Genomic DNA, 19,320 nt, shown 5'->3' on the forward strand with positions numbered 1-19,320 from the left:
CTTTAATATCTTTAAAAGAACTTTCCTTGAACCTCTTCTTGCTTCTCTTTTAGTCTACTAAAAAAAACAAATTTAATCATCTTCCTCTTCTGCATCTTTACCATCTGGTTTGCTTTGATAACCTGTTTGTTCATCTTATTCCTTTTCTTAAGTTTATAGATGGAATGATTGCTCTTCATCATCTACTATATTTCTGTCTTTTTATTTATTTTCCACCCAATCTTGAGGAGTACTTTCATAGATTGCCTATATATTTTTTCCTTTTCTCAGATAGTATATCTCCCTCATATTCTTTCTCTTTTTTATTCCATTTATCTTCCTTCTGCAATGCTTTTATTGACAGTATTTCTATTTTCTCAGTAGGTGTATTAACTTTATCTATTTCTTTTTCCTTTTGTTTCTGATTTTCTACTTGGGTTCTTGGTAAATTTTTTCCTTAGCTACCTGCTTATCTTTTTTCTCTTTTTAGCTAAAAAATGAACATAGTCTTTCTCTTACTTATTTTCTGTCATGGTTTCATGACCAATTTGTTCATTTTTTTTTCAGATTATATTAACATTGTTTGCTCCTCCAATTGCCCCTCTTGTTTCACCTCTCAATTAGTCTGTAACTCATCATGGTAATTTTTTCTTCCATTAAACCTTAATGAATCTTTTCACTGCTTATTTATTCATCTTTGTTCTCTTTGGTATATGGACATATTGTTACTAATCATTAACTTACCCTTCACCATCTTTCATTAAAACTTAGAGATTGCTTTCATTAACTGAGAATCCAACTTCCTTCTCTTCTCATTGTTATCCTGTTCTTCTTCCTCTTCTAAATTATTCTCTTTTATTCTTGTTTTAGCTAGTAGGAGAAGGGAGTAGATAAAGTCAAACACACTTGATACTAACAAACATTTTATATTAAAAAAAAAAACATTACAATAAATAATATAAATACTAAATACAGTCTAAGAATAATTAAACTGGCACTCTAGAGCTTCTTGAGGGAATCAATTAAAATGGACATTTCTGATCCAATATTACCGACCAAGCGTTGGATTTGAGGTTTGGCATCCAAGACCTCGATACTCTGAGTGTATGCGTTGTACCTCACTCCAAAAGGCCTGGGAATGGTTGCAGCATATTTTCTAAAAAAAAATCGTTAACTCACTACGAGATTCTAAAGTCCAAGTGCTCCTTACATCATCTTCTCTTTGGCATCCTCGAAACTTTCCGCAATATAATAAATGGGCTGGTACTCAGTGATCGGGTACTTCTGAATGGCCGTTTTAGCAGGTTCAAAAGCTCTGAACTCCGGTTTTTCACTGAGTGCATACTGGAGCTCACCATAAGACGACAGCAGACCAGCCCCGTAAGCTTTTAAACTATCTCCCTCACGACATAAACCGAACTCCACAGTGAACCAAAAGCACTGAAAAACCAGTTATTGAAAAAAAACGTTCAGTGTTCTAAAAGAGTTCCGCTTACTGTAGCTAGTTTCTCAATAAAATCATCGGGAGCCCCCAAGGAGGCTAGTCCGATTTCTTGGGAGAACTGAGCAAAGTCCGGGTCAGCAAAAAGGGGCACGTGCCCCAATAACTCATGACACACATCCGGTTCCGGGGTGTAGTAAGGCTTACTGGGGTGCCTGATGTATTGGGTCGAGTGGAACACCCTGAAAGCCAACCCTGCTAAGAAATCACGTGACGAGAGAAGGCCTGCTACTGGTCGCAGAGTGAAACCCGTACAGTCTGAAAAAGATGCACATAACTCGTTTTGAACCAGTCAATTTTTTTATAACCACCTTTTAAGAAATTTGAAATATCTTCGAGCTGTGGAATATTATCCTCTCTATAACCGCAGTTTTCTTCCAGTAGTGGAAACACGTGGTTATGCTCCTTGCAAGCATGCGTGGCATAAAGGGTCTTCAACTGCCTAAAAACCTCTCTCCAAGTATCCACTTCTTCCTCAGTGTAATCAATGTGAGGAAGCCTCTCTCCATGCCTGGAATATCAATCTATACTTCTTCCGTTTAAATAAAATCACCAACAAATATTTACCTATAATTGTAAGCAATATCTGCAAAATACTTCCTCCTATTCCTATAAACCGGATCAGTGAAGCCAGGATGGTCGGCATCAAGTTCAGCACCATAAGACAATATCTGATTAGCAAACCTGTCCAGATCCCTTATCCTCCTAGGGAACCATGGCACAGTATCTAAACCATTTCCCAATTACTAAGATCCTTTATCCCTCAACTAACACTCACCCTTATTATCCTTATAATCCCTGGAAATAATTTGCAAATATTGGCTGCTTTCCCTGATGGCCTCGATGGCCCCTCCAAGGTTACCACTAGGGGCACACTCCACCATGAACTCGTACAAATCGGGCATTTTCGTCGACGGTCTGGATTCAATGTGCAACAAGTTCACATGGTTCGTCTTGAAGATGTTAAGGTACTTGGCCAATATGCCGACATCTTCATCGTGTGGGGCGAATAGTAGGTAAGTGCTTTTAGCTGAGTCTCGTCCTATTTTTATGTAGTTTCCACCAGGCATCAGCTTGGGCTAGAAAGGAACAAGGTGAAGGAACAAATGAGACATTTGCAGTAGAAGGTTAAGGTTGGAAATAAGCTTTCTACAATAGAAGATCATAGTTTAATTGTTGGTGAAGAACAAAAACAAATATATCCCTTTGTCTTTGGAGGCTCTGGAGATATTCGAAGAGAACAAATTTGGATATGGTTGAAAAAAGTTATTCCGGATAAAGTTCTTTTTGAGGACTTTACAAATTGAAGTCAGAAAGAACATAGAAGGCTTCACTTGAAATAAGTATTTTGTAAAGAGTTCTTTTAGACTCGGCATATCTTGCGAAGGAACCTACTTGCCTGAAGTAAGAAACGTTTCTCATTGGAACTTGATTCATTGCTAGAAAAGGAAGAAATCAAGAAAGAGAGAAGAAAAGGAAGACTCGGAATGAGATAAGAACCAAACAGAGAGAATAAGTCAGTATGTGGGTCTACAAGCATCAGTACTAATAAAAGAAAAGACATCGTGAAGCAGATAATTAAAAAAACGTACTTCCTTGTAGAAGAAAATATTTCTTCATGGAACTTGGATGTTTGTTAAAGAAGGTGTAAGCTGAAGGAAGAGAAAGAGAGAATAAAGACAGACCGTGGATGATACGAAGATTAAATAGAGAGAACAGGTCAATATGTGCATCTACCAGGTTCAATGTCTAGAGGAAAGAAAAACGATGAAAGTTGAAGCAGACAACGAAGAAATCTACTTCCTTGAAAAATAAAATATTTCTCCTTGGGACTTGGATTTTTGATACAGAAGTAGAAAACTAAAAGAACAGAAATATAGTATAAAGAAAGTCTATGGATAATACAGAGATAGAACAGATAGAGATCAAACAAAGATAACATGTAGTTTCTCAATATATGGGTCTAGAAGCATCAGTATCTAAGAGAAAAGAAAAACCTTGAAAGTTGTAGCAGAGAATAAAGAAACTTACTTTCTTAATATTTCTCTATAGAACTTGGATTTTTGCTAAAGAAGGCGTGAGCTGAAGGAAAAGAAAGAGAGAATAAAGAGAATGTGGATGATACGAAGATCAAATAGAGAGAACAGGTCCATATGTGGATCTACCAGCCTTAATGTCTAGAAAGAAAAGAAAAACCATGAAACTGGAAGCAAATAATGAATTAACCTTCTTTCTTGTAGAAGGAAATATTTCTCCATGCAACTTGGATTTTTGCTAAATAAGATGTGTACTATAGAAAGAGGAAGAGAGAATAAAGAAAGACTATGAAAGATACCAAGATCAAACAGAGAGAACAGGTTAATATGTGTGTCTTCCAGCATTAGTGTCTACAGAGAAACGAAAAACCATGAAAGTTAAAGCAGAGAATGAAGAAACCTATTTCCTTGTAGAAGGAAATATTCTTTCATGGAACTTGTATTTTTGCTAAAGAAGATGTAAACTAAAGGAAGAGAAAGAGAGAATAAAGAAAGACTATGCAAGATACGAAGACCAAACAAAGAGAGCTGGTCAATATGTTAGTATACCAGAATCAGTGTATAAAGAAAAGAAGAACCATGAAAGTTGAAGGAGATAATGAAGAAATCTGCTTACTTGTAAAAAGAAATATTTCTTTAGGGAACTTGGATTTTTGCTAAAAGATGTGAGCTAAAAAAAGAGAAAAAGAGAATAAAGAAAGACTTTAGATAATACAAAGATTAAATAGAGAATGAGTGAGTATGTGGATCTACCAGCATTAGTATCAGGCACCATAGCAAAAAACATTATGAAAGTTGAAGCACCTACTTCCTAGTAGAAGCAAATATTGCTCCATGGAACTTAGATTTTTGGTAAGGAAGATGAGAACTAAAGAAGAAGAAAGAAAGAATAAAGAAAAAGCCTGAATAATAGGAAGATCAAAGAGAGAACACGTTTGTATATGGACTTACCAGCATTAGTGTAGAGAGATAACAAAAACCACGAAATTTGAAGAAGATAATGAAGAAACCTACTTCCTTGTAGTCGGATATATTTCTCCATGGAACCTGGTTTTATTTTACTAAAGAAGATGTAATCTAAAGGAAGAGAAAGAGAGAATATAGAAAGACTATGAAAGATACGAAGACCAAACAGAGAGAACAGGTCAATATGTAGGTATAGCAGAATCAGTGTCTACGCAGAGAAAAAAAGAACCATGAAAGTTGAAGCAGATAATGAAGAAATCTGCTTCCTTGAAGAAGGAAATAGTCCCTGCATAATGCAAAGATTAAATAGAGAATAGGTGAGTATGTGGATCTACCAGCAATAGTATCTACCACCAACAAAGTACGTCACGAAAGTACGTCACGTAGCAAAAAACATCATTAAAGTTGAAGCATTTACTTCCTAATTCCTAGTATTAGGAAATATTGCTCCATAGAACTTGGACTTTTGCTTGAGATGAGAACAAAAGAAAGAGAAAGAGAGAATAAAGAAAAAGCCTGAATAATAGGAAGATCAAAGAGAGAACACTTTAGTATATGGATTTACTAGCATTAGTACCTATACAGAGTTAACAAAAATCATGAAATTTGAAGAACATAATGAAGAAACCTACTTCCTTGTAGTCGGATATGTTTCTCCATGGAACCTTGATTTTTGCTAAAGAAAATGAGAACTAAAGAAAGAGAGAGAGAATAAAGAAAGACTCTGGATGACGTACAAAGATCAAACAGAGTGAGGTACTTTGATCCAGAAATAGTATGTAATAACTTGGTGTGTCAACTGTCTGTTTCTTTATCCAAGGACATAAGTATATTTATTGGATTACACATTTGGATTTTTCCCTGGTACTTGGATCCTTACTATTATCAGCTAAACTCCATGAAGGAAGGGTCTTTGGTTCAGAAATAAGGATCGACTTGGAGAACCTTTTAAAACCCAAGTAAATCAAGATGATTTCTTGAGTCTGAGGTAACTAGAAGATAGATGAGTGTACAAGGAAAAGAATCTTGGATAAATTCGCTTAGGAATCTACAGGTTATGGACATGGATCTACACTTTACGACCAATAAAAAAATCTATCTAATCGAATAAATGTACTTGTTTCCTTGGATAAGGAAACATTTTTTCCTGGTTCCTTGGGTCATTGGTATTAAATGCTAAATTCTATCAAGTGAGGTTTATTGGTGCAGAAATAGGAGAACCTCTCAATAGTCAAGAAAATGAAGATGATTTTGTGGACAGAATTGAGTCAAGAGTTAGATATGATAATTTGACATGAGTCTACAAGGATATGATACCTTATGGATATGATAGTTGATGTTAATGAACTAACTCAGTTGCCTAAGTAATGTGAAAATAAATGGAACACTCTGGATCATCCTTGGAACTCCAGGTTACATTTTAATCAAGAGACATGAATATATTCTATCGGAAGAATGTTCACATGTAAAAAAACAAATGACGCAGTCCGTTATCGACTTACACCAGTTACCAGATTGAAATATATTGATATTGCCATAGGTCATAAGGTTAGCTTTTATTTATAGTTTTTTTATTAATCGATTACATGCTCTTTTTAGCTGGCAAAGCAATTTCGTCATTATATATATTTTTTTTATCTAAGTTTATGTAAACATATTATATGGTGCCGTCCCTTGACAAGACCAAATTAAATGTTTGTCATAATTTTCTTTAATAAAAAATTCAACGGTAATTGAGCGCAATTTGATACGAAAACAGATTTCGTAGTACCTCTCCCAATATTAAACCTTAGGGGTTTAATACCATCTAATACTTACGTCTTTCTTAAATAAACTTTCCCATTCCTCCCTCATTTTGGCACGCACTGTTCACCATAAAATCTTCAAAAGACTGGTTTACAAAAATCAGTAGCTTAGCTTATATATAGCTGCTTATATAAAACATAAAAACTCTGGTATTATTGTAAGATGGCCGACGGGTTGCATCAGATCTTACCAGAAGCAAGGAAATACCGTGGTAAATTGGTTATTTTTTTTTGCTTTATTTGTAATCAACGTATCAAGGTCGTGGTTGACGTTATTACTTACTTTCTTGGTAGTCAACATAAGTGTTGTTATGGTAGAAGTGACGGAGATATAGGGTGAAGCATTAAAGAATAAAGACGAAGACAGTTGAATCAGTGGAGAGAAGTGAGGGCAAGAAAGGAATCATTATTAGCATAGGTTTCTGAAGGCAGAAAAAATATTGATCTGACATTTGTAGAGAAAGCAGATGGCATCTCTCTCAGACTCGATAGATCCTAAAGAATAAACTGTGTAATAGAATGAAAAAGAGATATACTGAAGGAATCGCTTTTATTGGGAAGGAATTTGGGAAATTGAATCCTTGCGCAGGCAGAATAGAACGAGGAACTAAAATTACTTTTTCAAAAAACTTTAAGTAAATTTTATTTTGACTTGAATCGCTTTTTACTATGTCCAAAATAATTTTCACCTCCTCGCAAGCGTTTGGTGTGTCAATTAAAATTTTTTTAATTATCATAAATATCCAGAAATATCGTATGTAAACCTAGAATATTCCAAGGATATGATACGAAAAAGTTTGTGGTGCTTGACATGTACGTTTCTGGACAATTTTTTCCATATATTTCCAATTTCTTGAATGATGTTTATTTTCAAAGTATTCCAGGTATATTCCACAAAAACATGCATGCAATAATGCATGATTCAAATGGACATGCCTGGAATGTAATAATTTTAAGAGTTATAATTCAAAGTCATAATTATTTCAGGAATATCTTAGAAAAAACCCGAATATTAAAAATGGACATTTCTGGACTATCTCACCTTATAATTTCCAAAAAATCTTCAAGATCGAAGAACATGAAACATAAAAAAAAATTGTACGAAGGCAATCTTCTTTCTTTTAATTTTTTCCCATGCAGTTAATATTTCAAAATTATAATTTTCTAAAGCTTCCAGAGTTATCCTGAATAAACCTAGAATATTCCAAAAAGTTTCCAGGAAAAGTATGTGAAACCATTAAAATGTATATCCCTGGAATATGTTTTTGAAACGTTCTCAAAGTATTCGTAAATGAAATTTCAGAAAAAAATTATTTCAATCAAAAGCGTCTTAATTTGAATACACTTAGAGAAGAACCATGGAAAATCCTAGGATACTTCAAGGATTTTCAAAATCAGGGTTAAATATAATAAAAAAAAAATCACAGATACATTCAACTTTTTCTTATGCAGTTGGTGCTTTAATTATAATTTAATTTGGATAAATTTCCAAAAACCTGCAATATTTCAAGGTCTTTCCAGAAGAAGTACCTACTTTTTAATGGTTTCATCTGAAACCATTAATATGTGCATTCCTAGAATATATTTTTCTCAAATGTTCTCATAGTATTCTTGGATGAAAAACTTCATTTCATTTTTTTTTTATTTCAATACATTCACAGGAAAACCATGGAACATCCTAGAATATTTTAAGATTTTCCAGGAAAGCCTTTTTGAAATAAAGATTCCTGGAATTAATTTTTACCAAATATTCTCAATTTCGCAGATGATACTTCCATAAAAATTTATCCCATTTTAGAATTATTTCTTTTAAATAAATTGTCATGAAGATCACGTATATTCTTTCCAAGAATATTCCCTGGAAATGGACATACCTGAAGTGCCTCACCTAAGCATTTCTAAAATCTCTTCAAGAGAGAGAATCCTGAACGAGGATCCAACATTAGAAAAAACCAAATCGGGGATAATTTAAATTTTTTCCCATGGATCGTTGTAATTAAAAAATTTTTGAATTGAATAAACTCCCTGGAAAATCGTCTAGAAAGTCTTCGAATTTTCCAGAAAACCTGCATGATTTAAATAAGCATTCCTGAAGTCTGAATAAGACGAAGATCAAAAATTAAAAAAAAAACAAACCAGTGGTGCCATTCCAATTTTGTCTCATGCAGTTCGTTTTTTAATTACAATTTTCTGAATTTGGATAAATAACCTAGAATATTCCAAGAAATTTCCAGAAAAAGTAGGTAATACCATTAACATGTGCATTCCTCGAATATGTTTCTCTTAAACGTTCTCAATGTATTCTTGAATACAATTTTAGAAAAATCTAGTAAAAGAATATCACGAAAAATAATTAATGATTCAAGTGAATAGTAAATGTTTAAACCTTCATAACTGGAGTAATTTTAAATAATAAAAAATTGTCTATGTAATTTTTTTTCTCAAGTTACCCTGGCTTGTTACATTTGCGCAAAATATAATAAAAAAAACATTTTGAAAAAATTGAACACACTTAAAAATTAACTAATCCCCTACCCCTATAATTTGCTGAAAAATTTTTTAAAATCGGTCAATTAGACTTCGAGATATAAGTATTTAAAAATTTAGTGATAAATGGCGAAAGCAACGGTTAACTAAATTTTTAAATCCCTATAACTTCGGTAATTTTAAAGATTTTAAAAAAATTCTTTTTTTGTATGATAGAGCCAAATTTCGAGCGTCTTAATAAATAGTGTGTCTTACCTTATTTCTAAGGTATCTGCAAGAGGGAGGATATCAGAAAACTTTGGATAAGTCGAGGATCAAACATTACAGAAAAAAAAAACAGTGATAATTTCAGGAGCACCATAGAACTTTAAGGATTTTCCAAAAAAAGCTTGTGGTATTTGAAAAGGAGGTTCCGAGAATGATTGTTTTAAATATTCTCAATTTCGTAGATGATACTTTAAAAAAAAATTAATCTTAGAATTTTTTCATTTCAATAAATTCTCATGAAGATCGTCTATATTTTTGTAATATTCTAAGAATGTCTCTTACAAATGAACATTCCTGAAGTATCTTATCTAAACATTTCCAAAAAGTTCCAAGAGAGAAGAACAGAAAACCCTGGATAAGACAAAGCTCAACATTATGAAAAAAAACAAATCAGTGATCATTTCAATTTTTTCCTAAGCAGTTCGAAAAAACCTGGAATATTTCAATGATTTTCCAAAAAAACTATGTGAAACTATTAAAATGTACATCTCTGATATGTACCTTTCTTAACCGTTCTTAAAGTATTCACATTTTTCGTTTAATTTTAATAAATTTACAGAAAACCCATGGAATATCCTAAAATATCTCAAGAATTTTTCAGAAAAGAAATTAACTAGTGCCCTACCCTATAATTTGCTGAAATAACTTTCAAAATCGTTCAATTAGACTTCGAGATATAAATATTTAAAAATTTAGTTATAAATGGCGAAAGTACCGCTTAAGTAAATTTTTAAATCCCTATAACTTCCGTAATTTTTAAGATATTTAAAAAATTCTTTTTTTGTATGATAGAGCCAAATTTCGAGCATCTTAATAAGTAATGTGTCTCACCTAAACATTTCTAAGAGGGAGGATATCAGAAAACTTTGGAAAAGACGAGGAACAAACATTAAAGAAAAAAAAACAGTGGGAACTTTAATAGAATCGAAGAACATCCTCGAATACTTCAAGGATTTTTCAAAAAAAGCTTGTGGTATTTGAAAAGGACGTTCCTAGAATGATTATTTTCAATTTCATGGATGATACTTTAAAAAAAATTAATTATTATTCAGAATTTCTTCATTTCAATAAATCCTCATGAAAATCGTCTATATTTTTTGAATATTCTAAGAATATCTCTTGAAAATGAACATTTCTCAAGTACCTCACCTAAAAATTTCCCTGGATAAGATGAAGCTCAAACATTACGAAAAAAAAAATAAATCAGTGATCATTTCATTTTTTTCCTATGCAGTTGGAGTTTTAATTAAAATTTTCTAAATTTGCATAAACTTTCTAGGAAAACCTGGAATATTTTAAGGATTTTTCAAAAAATTTATGTGAAACCATCAAAATGTACATCTCAGGAATGTGCCTTTCTTAACCCTACTTAAAGTATTCACGTTTTTGTTTTAATTTAAACAAATTTACGAGAAACCCATGGAATATCCTAGAATATCTTAAGGATTCCTGGAATTATTTTTCTAAATATACCGAATTTTGTGGCACATTTAATCCCAATTCAGAATTTTTTCATTTCAATAAATTCTCTTGAAGATCAGCTAAATTCTTTGAATATTCCAAGAATATCCTGGAAAATAATTCATGATTCGAGTGAATAGTAAATATTTGAACCTTCATAACTGGAGTAATTTTTAATATTTTTTTTTACGTTAGAGGAAATTTGATTAATAAGGCTAAGGATAAGACGAGGATCAAACATTACCAAAAAAAAACAGTGGTAATTTGAGGAGTACCATAGAATATCCTGGAATAGTTCAAGGATTTTTCAGAAAAGCCTTGTGGCATTTGAATTGAACATTCCTGAAATTATTTTTCTAAATATACCGAATTGTGTGGCACATTTAATCCCGATTCAGGATTTTTTAATTTTAATAAATTGTTTTGAAGATCAGCTAAATTCTTTGAATATTCTAAGAATATCAGCAAAAATAATGGAATGATTCAAGTGAATAGTAAATTTTTAAACCTTTATAACTGAGGTAATTTTAAATATTTTTTTTTAGATTAGAGGAAATTTGATTATTAATAAAAAAATGTCTATGTAATTTTTTCTCTTAACTTACCCTGGCTTGTTACATTTGCGCAAATTATGAAAAAACATGTTCAACAGAATTGAAAATACTTAAAAATTAACTAGTACCTTACCCTATAATTTGCTAAAATTTTTTTTTAAATCGTTCAATTAGACTTCGAGATATAAGTATTTAAAAATTTAGTGACAAATGGCGAAAGCACCGGTTAAGTAAATTTTTAAATCCTTATAACTTCCGTAATTTTTAAGATATTTAAAAAATTATTTTTTTGTATGCCAATTTGATCATTTTGGAGCCAAATTTCGAGTCTTAATAAGTAGTGTGTCTCACCTTAACATTTCTAAGATATCTGCAAGAGGGAGGATATCAGAAAACTTAGGATAAGACGAGGATCAAACATTACAGAAAAAAATAGTGGTAATATCAGAAGTATCATAGAATATCTTAGAATACTTCAAGGATTTTCCAGAAAAAGCTTGTTGTATTTCAAAAGGAGCTTCCTAGATTGATTGTTCCAAATATTCTCAATTTCGTGGATAATATTTCAAAAAAAATTAATCCCTTCCTAATTCAGAATTTCTTCATTTCAATTCTCATGAAGATCGTCCATATTTTTTGAATATTCTAAGAATATCCCCTGAAAATAAACATTTCTGAAGTGTCTCACCTGAATGTTTCCAAGATAGCTCCAAGAGTAACAGAAACAGAAAACTCTGGATAAAACGAGTATCAGAAGTTACCAAAAAAAAGCGTAATTCTAATTTTTCCGATGCAATTGGCGTTTTTATTCAAATTTTCTTTTTTGTATGATTCCTGAGAAAACATGAGATATTTCAAGGACTTTTTAGAAAAATGTACATCCCTGGAATGTGTCTTTTAAATGTGCTCAAAGAAGTCACATTTTCTTTTTAAAATGAATAAATTTACAGCAAAACCATAAAAAATCCTAGAATAGTTCAAGGATTTACCTGAAAAGGCTTGTGGTATTTGACATGGACGTCTTGGAATGATTTTTCGAAATATTGATATTTTTTTGGATCATACTTCTAAAAAATTTAATCCCAACTCAAGATCGTCTAGAAAAACCTGAAGGAGGCATTCCATGTTCTTTGAATATTCCAGAAAAACCTGAATTGGCATTCCTAGTATAAAATCCTGAATTTAAACATTTCGAAGTTCGTCATTCTCATGTTCATCGTAATTTCATCTTTTTCTCATGCCGTTGGTGTTTGTATTATAAATTTTGTAAGTTGTATAAATTATTTTAAGAAAATTTGGAATATTTCAAGGATCTTTATGGAAAAACGGGATTTTTCTGCAATGATTTTTTCAAATATTCTCAATTTTTCTTTAAAATACTTCTAGATCTTCCTGGATGTTAATTCAATCCAAGGTGTCTTAAAATGAATCCCAAGAAACTGCACTAAAATCTAGAATCATTAAAATGTACGTTCGTGAAATTATTTTTTTAAATGTTCTTTTATCTTTAATTAACTTTAGAATTTTAATTTTTCACTAAACTTCCAGGAAAATCCTGTAAAATCCTTAAATCTATCAAAGATTTTCCAGACCAGACACGTATCCTTAAAATTGAAAGATCTTTCCAAGAATTCCCAATTTCCTTTTAGAGTCTCGTGGATTTCAAGAAATAATTAAAACAGCAATAACTTATTTTTGATTTTAGACCCATAGAGTTCAATGTAAGTATAAAATAATATACAGGGTGTTCCCTAGTAAAAACTCTCTATTTTACAAAATGTTAACACCCTGTAGACATACTGATTTAAAGTATAACTTACCACATCTGGAGGGCTTCCCTGAGGCTGCTCGACCGCCTTATCAGCGGTCTGAATCGTGATATTCTTACTATACATCATATCGACTGAATAAAACGCAATAAAATGTCAATCCGGTTAATTTCTTTGACGGCGAACGACTAGGATCAACTAATCAACAATTATTAACTTAATATTATAAATATTTACATTTACAAACTGGTTTTATCGCAAAAACTGGATTGTGTTGCGCGATCGTCGTGTTGAAAACAGAGCGATTATTACGAACGAAGTATTTTCATTAAACATGATGATTTCCTAATTTGTTTTTTTTTTCGTTACATATTTCTTAATTACGTATTGATTGAACTGACCTAAAGTTAAAAATATTTATTAAGAAATGTTGGAATGCATCGATTTTAATGAAGATTCATTAAGAATAGATTATAGGAGGAGAATTCAGTGTGGTCAAGTCAATTTATCGAAGTCAGATTCTTTTTTTACTTTGCAGCAAAATTTATTTAAGAACGTGTGCTAAGAGGCGCATTTTTCACCTTTGGTAGCTTACAAGGGCAGAAAATGTATGTGAAACCATCAAAATGTACATCTCTGGAATGTGCCTTTCTTAACCCTACTTAAAGTATTCACGTTTTTGTTTTAATTTAAACAAATTGACAGGAAACTCATGGAATAGCCTAGAATATCTCAAGGATTTTCCAGAAAAGACTTGTGGCATTAGAATTGAATATTCCTGAAATTATTTTTCTAAATATACCGAATTGTGTGGCACATTTAATCCCAATTCAGGATTTTTTAATTTTAATAAATTGTTTTGAAGATCAGCTAAATTCTTTGAATATTCTAAGAATATCAGCAAAAATAATGGAATGATTCAAGTGAATAGTAAATTTTTAAACCTTTATAACTGAGGTAATTTTAAATATTTTTTTTTTAGATTAGAGGAAATTTGATTAATAATAAAAAATTGTCTATGTAATTTTTTCTCTTAACTCACCCAAGATAGCTCCAAAAGTGAGAGGAACAGAAAACTCTGGATAAGACGAGGGTCAGAAGTTACCAAAAAAAGCGTAATTCTAAATTTTCCGATGCAATTGGTGTTTTTATTCAAATTTAATTTTTTATATGATTCCTGAGAAAACATGAGATATTTCAAGGACTTTTTAGAAAAAAGTACATCCCTGGAATGTGTTTTTTAAATCTACTCAAAGTAATCACATTTTAATTTGAATAAATTTACAGGAAAACCATGAAAAATCCTTCAATAATTCACGGATTTATCTGAAAATGCTTATGGTATTGGACATGGACGCCTTGGAATAATTTTTCGAAATATTGCTATTTTTTTGGATCGTACTGTAATAAAATTTAGTCCCAACTGAAAATTTTACTACTTGAATAAATTCTCATGAAGATCGTCTATATTCTTTGAATATTCCAGAACAACCTGAATTGGCATTCCTAGTATAAAATCCTGAATTTAAACATTTCGAAGTTCGTCATTCTCATGTTCATCGTAATTTCATCTTTTTCTCATGCCGTTGGTGTTTGTATTATAAATTTTGTAAGTTGTATAAATTATTTTAAGAAAATTTGGAATATTTCAAGGATCTTTATGGAAAAACGGGATTTTTCTGCAATGATTTTTTCAAATATTCTCAATTTTTCTTTAAAATACTTCTAGATCTTCCTGGATGTTATTTCAATCCAAGGTGTCTTAAAATGAATCCCAAGAAACTGCACTAAAACCTAGAATCATTAAAATGTACGTTCGTGAAATTATTTTTTTAAATGTTCTTTTATCTTTAATTAACTTTAGAATTTTAATTTTTCACTAAACTTCCAGGAAAATCCTGTAAAATCCTTAAATCTATCAAAGATTTTCCAGAACAGACACGTATCCTTAAAATTGAAAGATCTTTCCAAGAATTCCCAATTTCCTTTTAGAGTCTCATGGATTTCAAGAAATAATTAAAACAGCAATAACTTATTTTTAATTTTTTTACCCATAGAGTATGAAACAAGTTCAATGTAAGTATAATATACAGGGTGTTCCCTAGTAAAAACTCTCTATTTTACAAAATTATAACACCTTGTAGACATACTGATTTAAAGTATAACTTACCACATCTGGAGGGCTTCCCTGAGGCTGCTCGACCGCCTTATCAGCGGTCTGAATCGTGATATTCTTACTATACATCATATCGACTGAATAAAACGCAATAAAATGTCAATCCGGTTGATTTCTTTGACGGCGAACGACTAGGATCAACTAATCAACAATTATTAACTTAATATTATAAATATTTACATTTACAAACTGGTTTTATCGCAAAAACTGGATTGTGTTGCGCGATCGTCGTGTTGAAAACAGAGCGATTATTACGAACGAAGTATTTTCATTAAACATGATGATTTCCTAATTTGTTTTTTTTTTCGTTACATATTTCTTAATTACGTATTGATTGAACTGACCTAAAGTTAAAAATATTTATTAAGAAATGTTGGAATGCATCGATTTTAATGAAGGTTCATTAAGAATAGATTATAGGAGGAGAATTCAGTGTGGTCAAGTCAATTTATCGAAGTCAGATTCTTTTTTTACTTTGCAGCAAAATTTATTTAAGAAAGTGTGCTAAGAGGCGCATTTTTCGCCTTTGGTAGCTTACGAGGACAGAAAAGTTTCACTTTAAACACTCGTTACCTAAAAAATTATTCGAAAAATTGATTAATCTAGTAGAAGAGACAACCAAACACACGAGAGATTCGATGAAGGACAGGTTTTACATGGGTGGCTTTTGGTACAGTAAAGTCCAAGCTGCCAATGTGTCTCAAGAGAAAAATCTTCAATAAGTGGGTCATGTCTGTATTGGCATAGGGAAATGCTACGAAAAAGAATGCTTACAAGATACAGGTGATGCAACGAATAATGGAAAGAAGAATGCTAGAAATCAAACTTTCTGACAAAATCTCTAATAGAACCATCAGAAACAAATTGTCTTTGAGACTATTCTACAGCTGAAATGGGATTGAAGAAAAATGGTAAAGACTATAGAATGCACATGCGTCCACAAATATTATTTTTCAGGCAATTGGATAACCGATTTTAAAAATAATTCCTGAGAGCTTAAATATTATTTTTTAATTCCAGGCAGACAATAATTGTTAATTTTGCACAAAAAAGTCAATATTTTTTATAAAAATTTAGGCTCTACAGCCATACATTTATTTATTTTCAGACAATTCAAAAATGTTTTTTCTCATCTATTTTTTCATAGCCATAACTAAAATTTGTAAAATTATTTCAAGCAGTGGACATATAGTTTCAGTGTTCCAGGCAGCGGAGCTCGAGATTCTTATATTTGCGAATTTCAGGCTTTTAAACAAAATACAAAATGTTCGGGACAGTTGAACAAAGACTTTCTCTTATTCCAGGCAATTAACGATTCTGACTTTTAGGAATATTAGGCAATTAAACCATGAATGATACTAAATATTTTTTCTAGGCAGTTGAATCAAGATTTTTCTTCAATATCAGGCAGTATCAGATTGAATTATCAATTTATTCAAATTTCAATTTATATCATAAATTAATTTATTTTTTTCAGGCAGTCAAAATATGATTTTTTTATTCCAGGCAAATGAGCGAAATATATTTTTTTTAATTAATTTCGGGCAGTTAGGTCATCATACATTTATCTATTTCTAGGTACTTAACCTTTGATTTGTTTTTTAATCTCAGACTATTTTAGTACAATTACTACAGAACTACAATTTTTTAAAGCATCTTTTTATTATTCCAGGCACTCCAGCGTAAGTTTTATGAATTTCAGGTTATTAAACAAATTTCAAAATTTTCAGGACAGTTACTCTAAAATTTTCTTTTATTCGAGACAGATAAACCAATGATTCTCACCTTTAGGAATTTCGGACAATTAAACCACACATTTATTTTTTTTCAGGTAGTTAATTTTGGACTAGTAAACTAAAGATGTTTTACTTTTCAGGCACTCGTCTCAAAATTTTTTTAAATTTCAGACAGTTAACCTGAACTATTCACTTTTGCGGATTTCAAGTGATTAAATCATAATGTAACAACGAGAAACCAGCTGATTCTCCGTCATTCCGGAATGACACAAGTGGTTCACCGCACCACGTCTCGAAGTATAGCGAAAATCTTCCGGTACAGCTTTCTGCCGAGTATATGAAGAGCCGTATCGCCAATAGTTGTCAGTTGTCAGTTCAGTGAAGTAGAGTTCGGAATATTGGCGCGAGATTTAAATAGTTGTGAATAAATACAGTAAAAATAAATGTCTCTTGTAGTCGTGAGTGATCGTGTTCTCATAATAATGTGTGTGAATAAGCTGTAGGGTTTAAAAGGTTGCTGAGTTGAAAAGGGAGCTTGAGGTTTTTGCTGATACCAACGAAATCGCTCAAGTCTGAGAAATACTGCAAAGATTCAAAAAAATATCGCTAAGCTGGAAGCTAAGTTTTTGGAAAATTTTACAAAATTCTGTCACATTTGCCATTTTAAAAAGTAAGCTTGGCAAAACTAAGAGAAAATTCTGCCTGAAAAAAGAGTTAAAAGAAGTTCTGTCATTGGTGGAGGACTGAATCCAGAAAGCTCAAAAGAAAATTGCAACATTTGACGTCAACACCATAGATAAGCTGTCCTGTAGAGACCTTCAGCAGTGGATAACTGAGAGTGAAGCTTGTGGTATTATGGAATCTGTTGGGCTGATGCGTCTTAAACCGCTTCAATTTCATGGTACAATATTATGGAATATTTATTACCGTCAACTTGAAAGGGCTACAAAAGCAAACCGTTGGTCATACAAGGAGAGGGCAACTGCCCTTACGTTGACCTTAAGAGGAGGTGTTGCTGCATTTCTGCAAAGAATGTTCCCAGAAGAACAAGAAGTGTACGAGCACTTAATGAGGCATTTGAAGATGTGTTATGGAACACACCTGGAACATGTCCACACTTTCATGACTCCATGGGCATTTATAATACAAGCCTTTGATACCAGAATGGAGCGAGATCGTTCTGGAGGGCTACGTTGATAGCAAAACCATGGATGGCAAAGTAGTCATGTTCGAACCTGCAGTATATGACAAGGCTGTTGTTCAAGGTATAGCAGTCGGAAAGACCGTTGTATGCGCTGAAAAGAGTATTCCTGTGAGGGTAATAAATGTCAATCATTATCCTATGCTCTTAAAGAAGGGCACTTGGTTTCAGTAATATTTTCATAAATTGCGGCTAAGAAGCCATTCCAAAAAAATTAGAAGAGCAGATATCGTCATCGAACAGCTGTTTAAAGTCAGACCAAAGAAGGAGGCTGTGGGATCTTAAGAGGACTGTCCTGGAAGACCTGCCTGGTGTACCTTGATGACGTTATTGTGGTAGAAAAATTGTTTAAGGACCACATGAAAAATCTAGAAGAAGTGTATTGAGGCTATGTGGTTATAGATTAAAGTTCAACCTAAAAAAAGTCATCCATTTCAAAGAGCTGTGCACATCGTGTCCAGTCAAAAAGTTGCTGTTGGTAAGGCTATTGATTATTGTAAGATTATAATGCTGTTATGATTAATAGAATAGGTTATTAAAGATTGGCCAGTTTCTAAAGACAACCTTTAAATTGACTCCTTTAGTTTAAAAATCCGGAGGATGAAGTCGCAAGATTATTGTGGCTACAGGAGTTTGACTTTGAAACTGACCACCGATCAAGGAGAATCCATGGAAATGAAGATGCATTATCAATAAGGCCTATCGAGAGGACTGCAAACATTGTCAGCGAATGCTTAGTTATTAAGAACACTATCGTTGCTGACCCTTGGCAAATTAAGAAAATTATAAAAGACCAAGAGGAGGATCCCAATCCGAAGGAGGTTCCGAACAAAAGAGGATCCAGGTAGTCCTAACCTGGATAAAGTAAGGGAGAAAATTAACTGTTAAGTAAGGGAAGAAGTTGCTAAGTATTCTCAAAATGTCATATTGGGCCCAATGGATCTTCCTAATTTTGGAAAATGGACTCTTGAGGAGAAAAATGATTGACCAGGGCAGCAAAGAGGAAAGAAGGCAAATCGTTGTACCTAAATGACGGAATTCGGAGTTGCTAGAGGAAATTAATGGCGGTGTGTCAAGAGGATACCTTGGAGTAATAGAGACCCTGGGAAAAGTGAGTGAAAAATTTTATAAACTTGAATACCCAGTACCAAACCAGGAAGCCTTTACTACCATCGACGTGTTAACAAAAGAATGTATCTGCCGATTTGCTCCACCCTTAGACCAAGGATCTAGAACATCTGTAAGATGATTAAAGACCTTGGAAGCTGAGCAATTCCCAAACTCGCATGCGAACTCGATAACTTGCACTCGAGGATGATTCTCAGCATGTTACAAGTGGTCTTTAGGTCTACAGGCGTGCAAATTCGAGTGTGCTATTATAC

The 19,320-nt window shown here is 32.4% G+C and overlaps 1 protein-coding gene across 1 annotated transcript; it reads right to left on the minus strand.

The window, feature by feature from the left end:
• Positions 1 to 889: 889 nt before the first annotated feature.
• LOC126736293 (protein henna) lies at positions 890 to 15,215 on the minus strand. The gene is made up of 7 exons (XM_050440580.1): positions 14,996 to 15,215; positions 2,259 to 2,559; positions 2,048 to 2,207; positions 1,792 to 1,991; positions 1,476 to 1,738; positions 1,190 to 1,419; positions 890 to 1,135 (listed from the first exon to the last, which is right to left on the minus strand). The coding sequence occupies exons 1-7, from the start codon at positions 15,071 to 15,073 to the stop codon at positions 979 to 981; spliced, it is 1,389 nt and encodes a 462-aa protein (XP_050296537.1). The 5' UTR covers positions 15,074 to 15,215; the 3' UTR covers positions 890 to 978.
• Between the last annotated feature and the right edge of the window lie 4,105 nt (positions 15,216 to 19,320).

The sequence above is a fragment of the Anthonomus grandis genome, chromosome 5 (genome assembly GCF_022605725.1).
Source record: "Anthonomus grandis grandis chromosome 5, icAntGran1.3, whole genome shotgun sequence".
Classification (NCBI taxonomy): domain Eukaryota; kingdom Metazoa; phylum Arthropoda; class Insecta; order Coleoptera; family Curculionidae; genus Anthonomus; species Anthonomus grandis.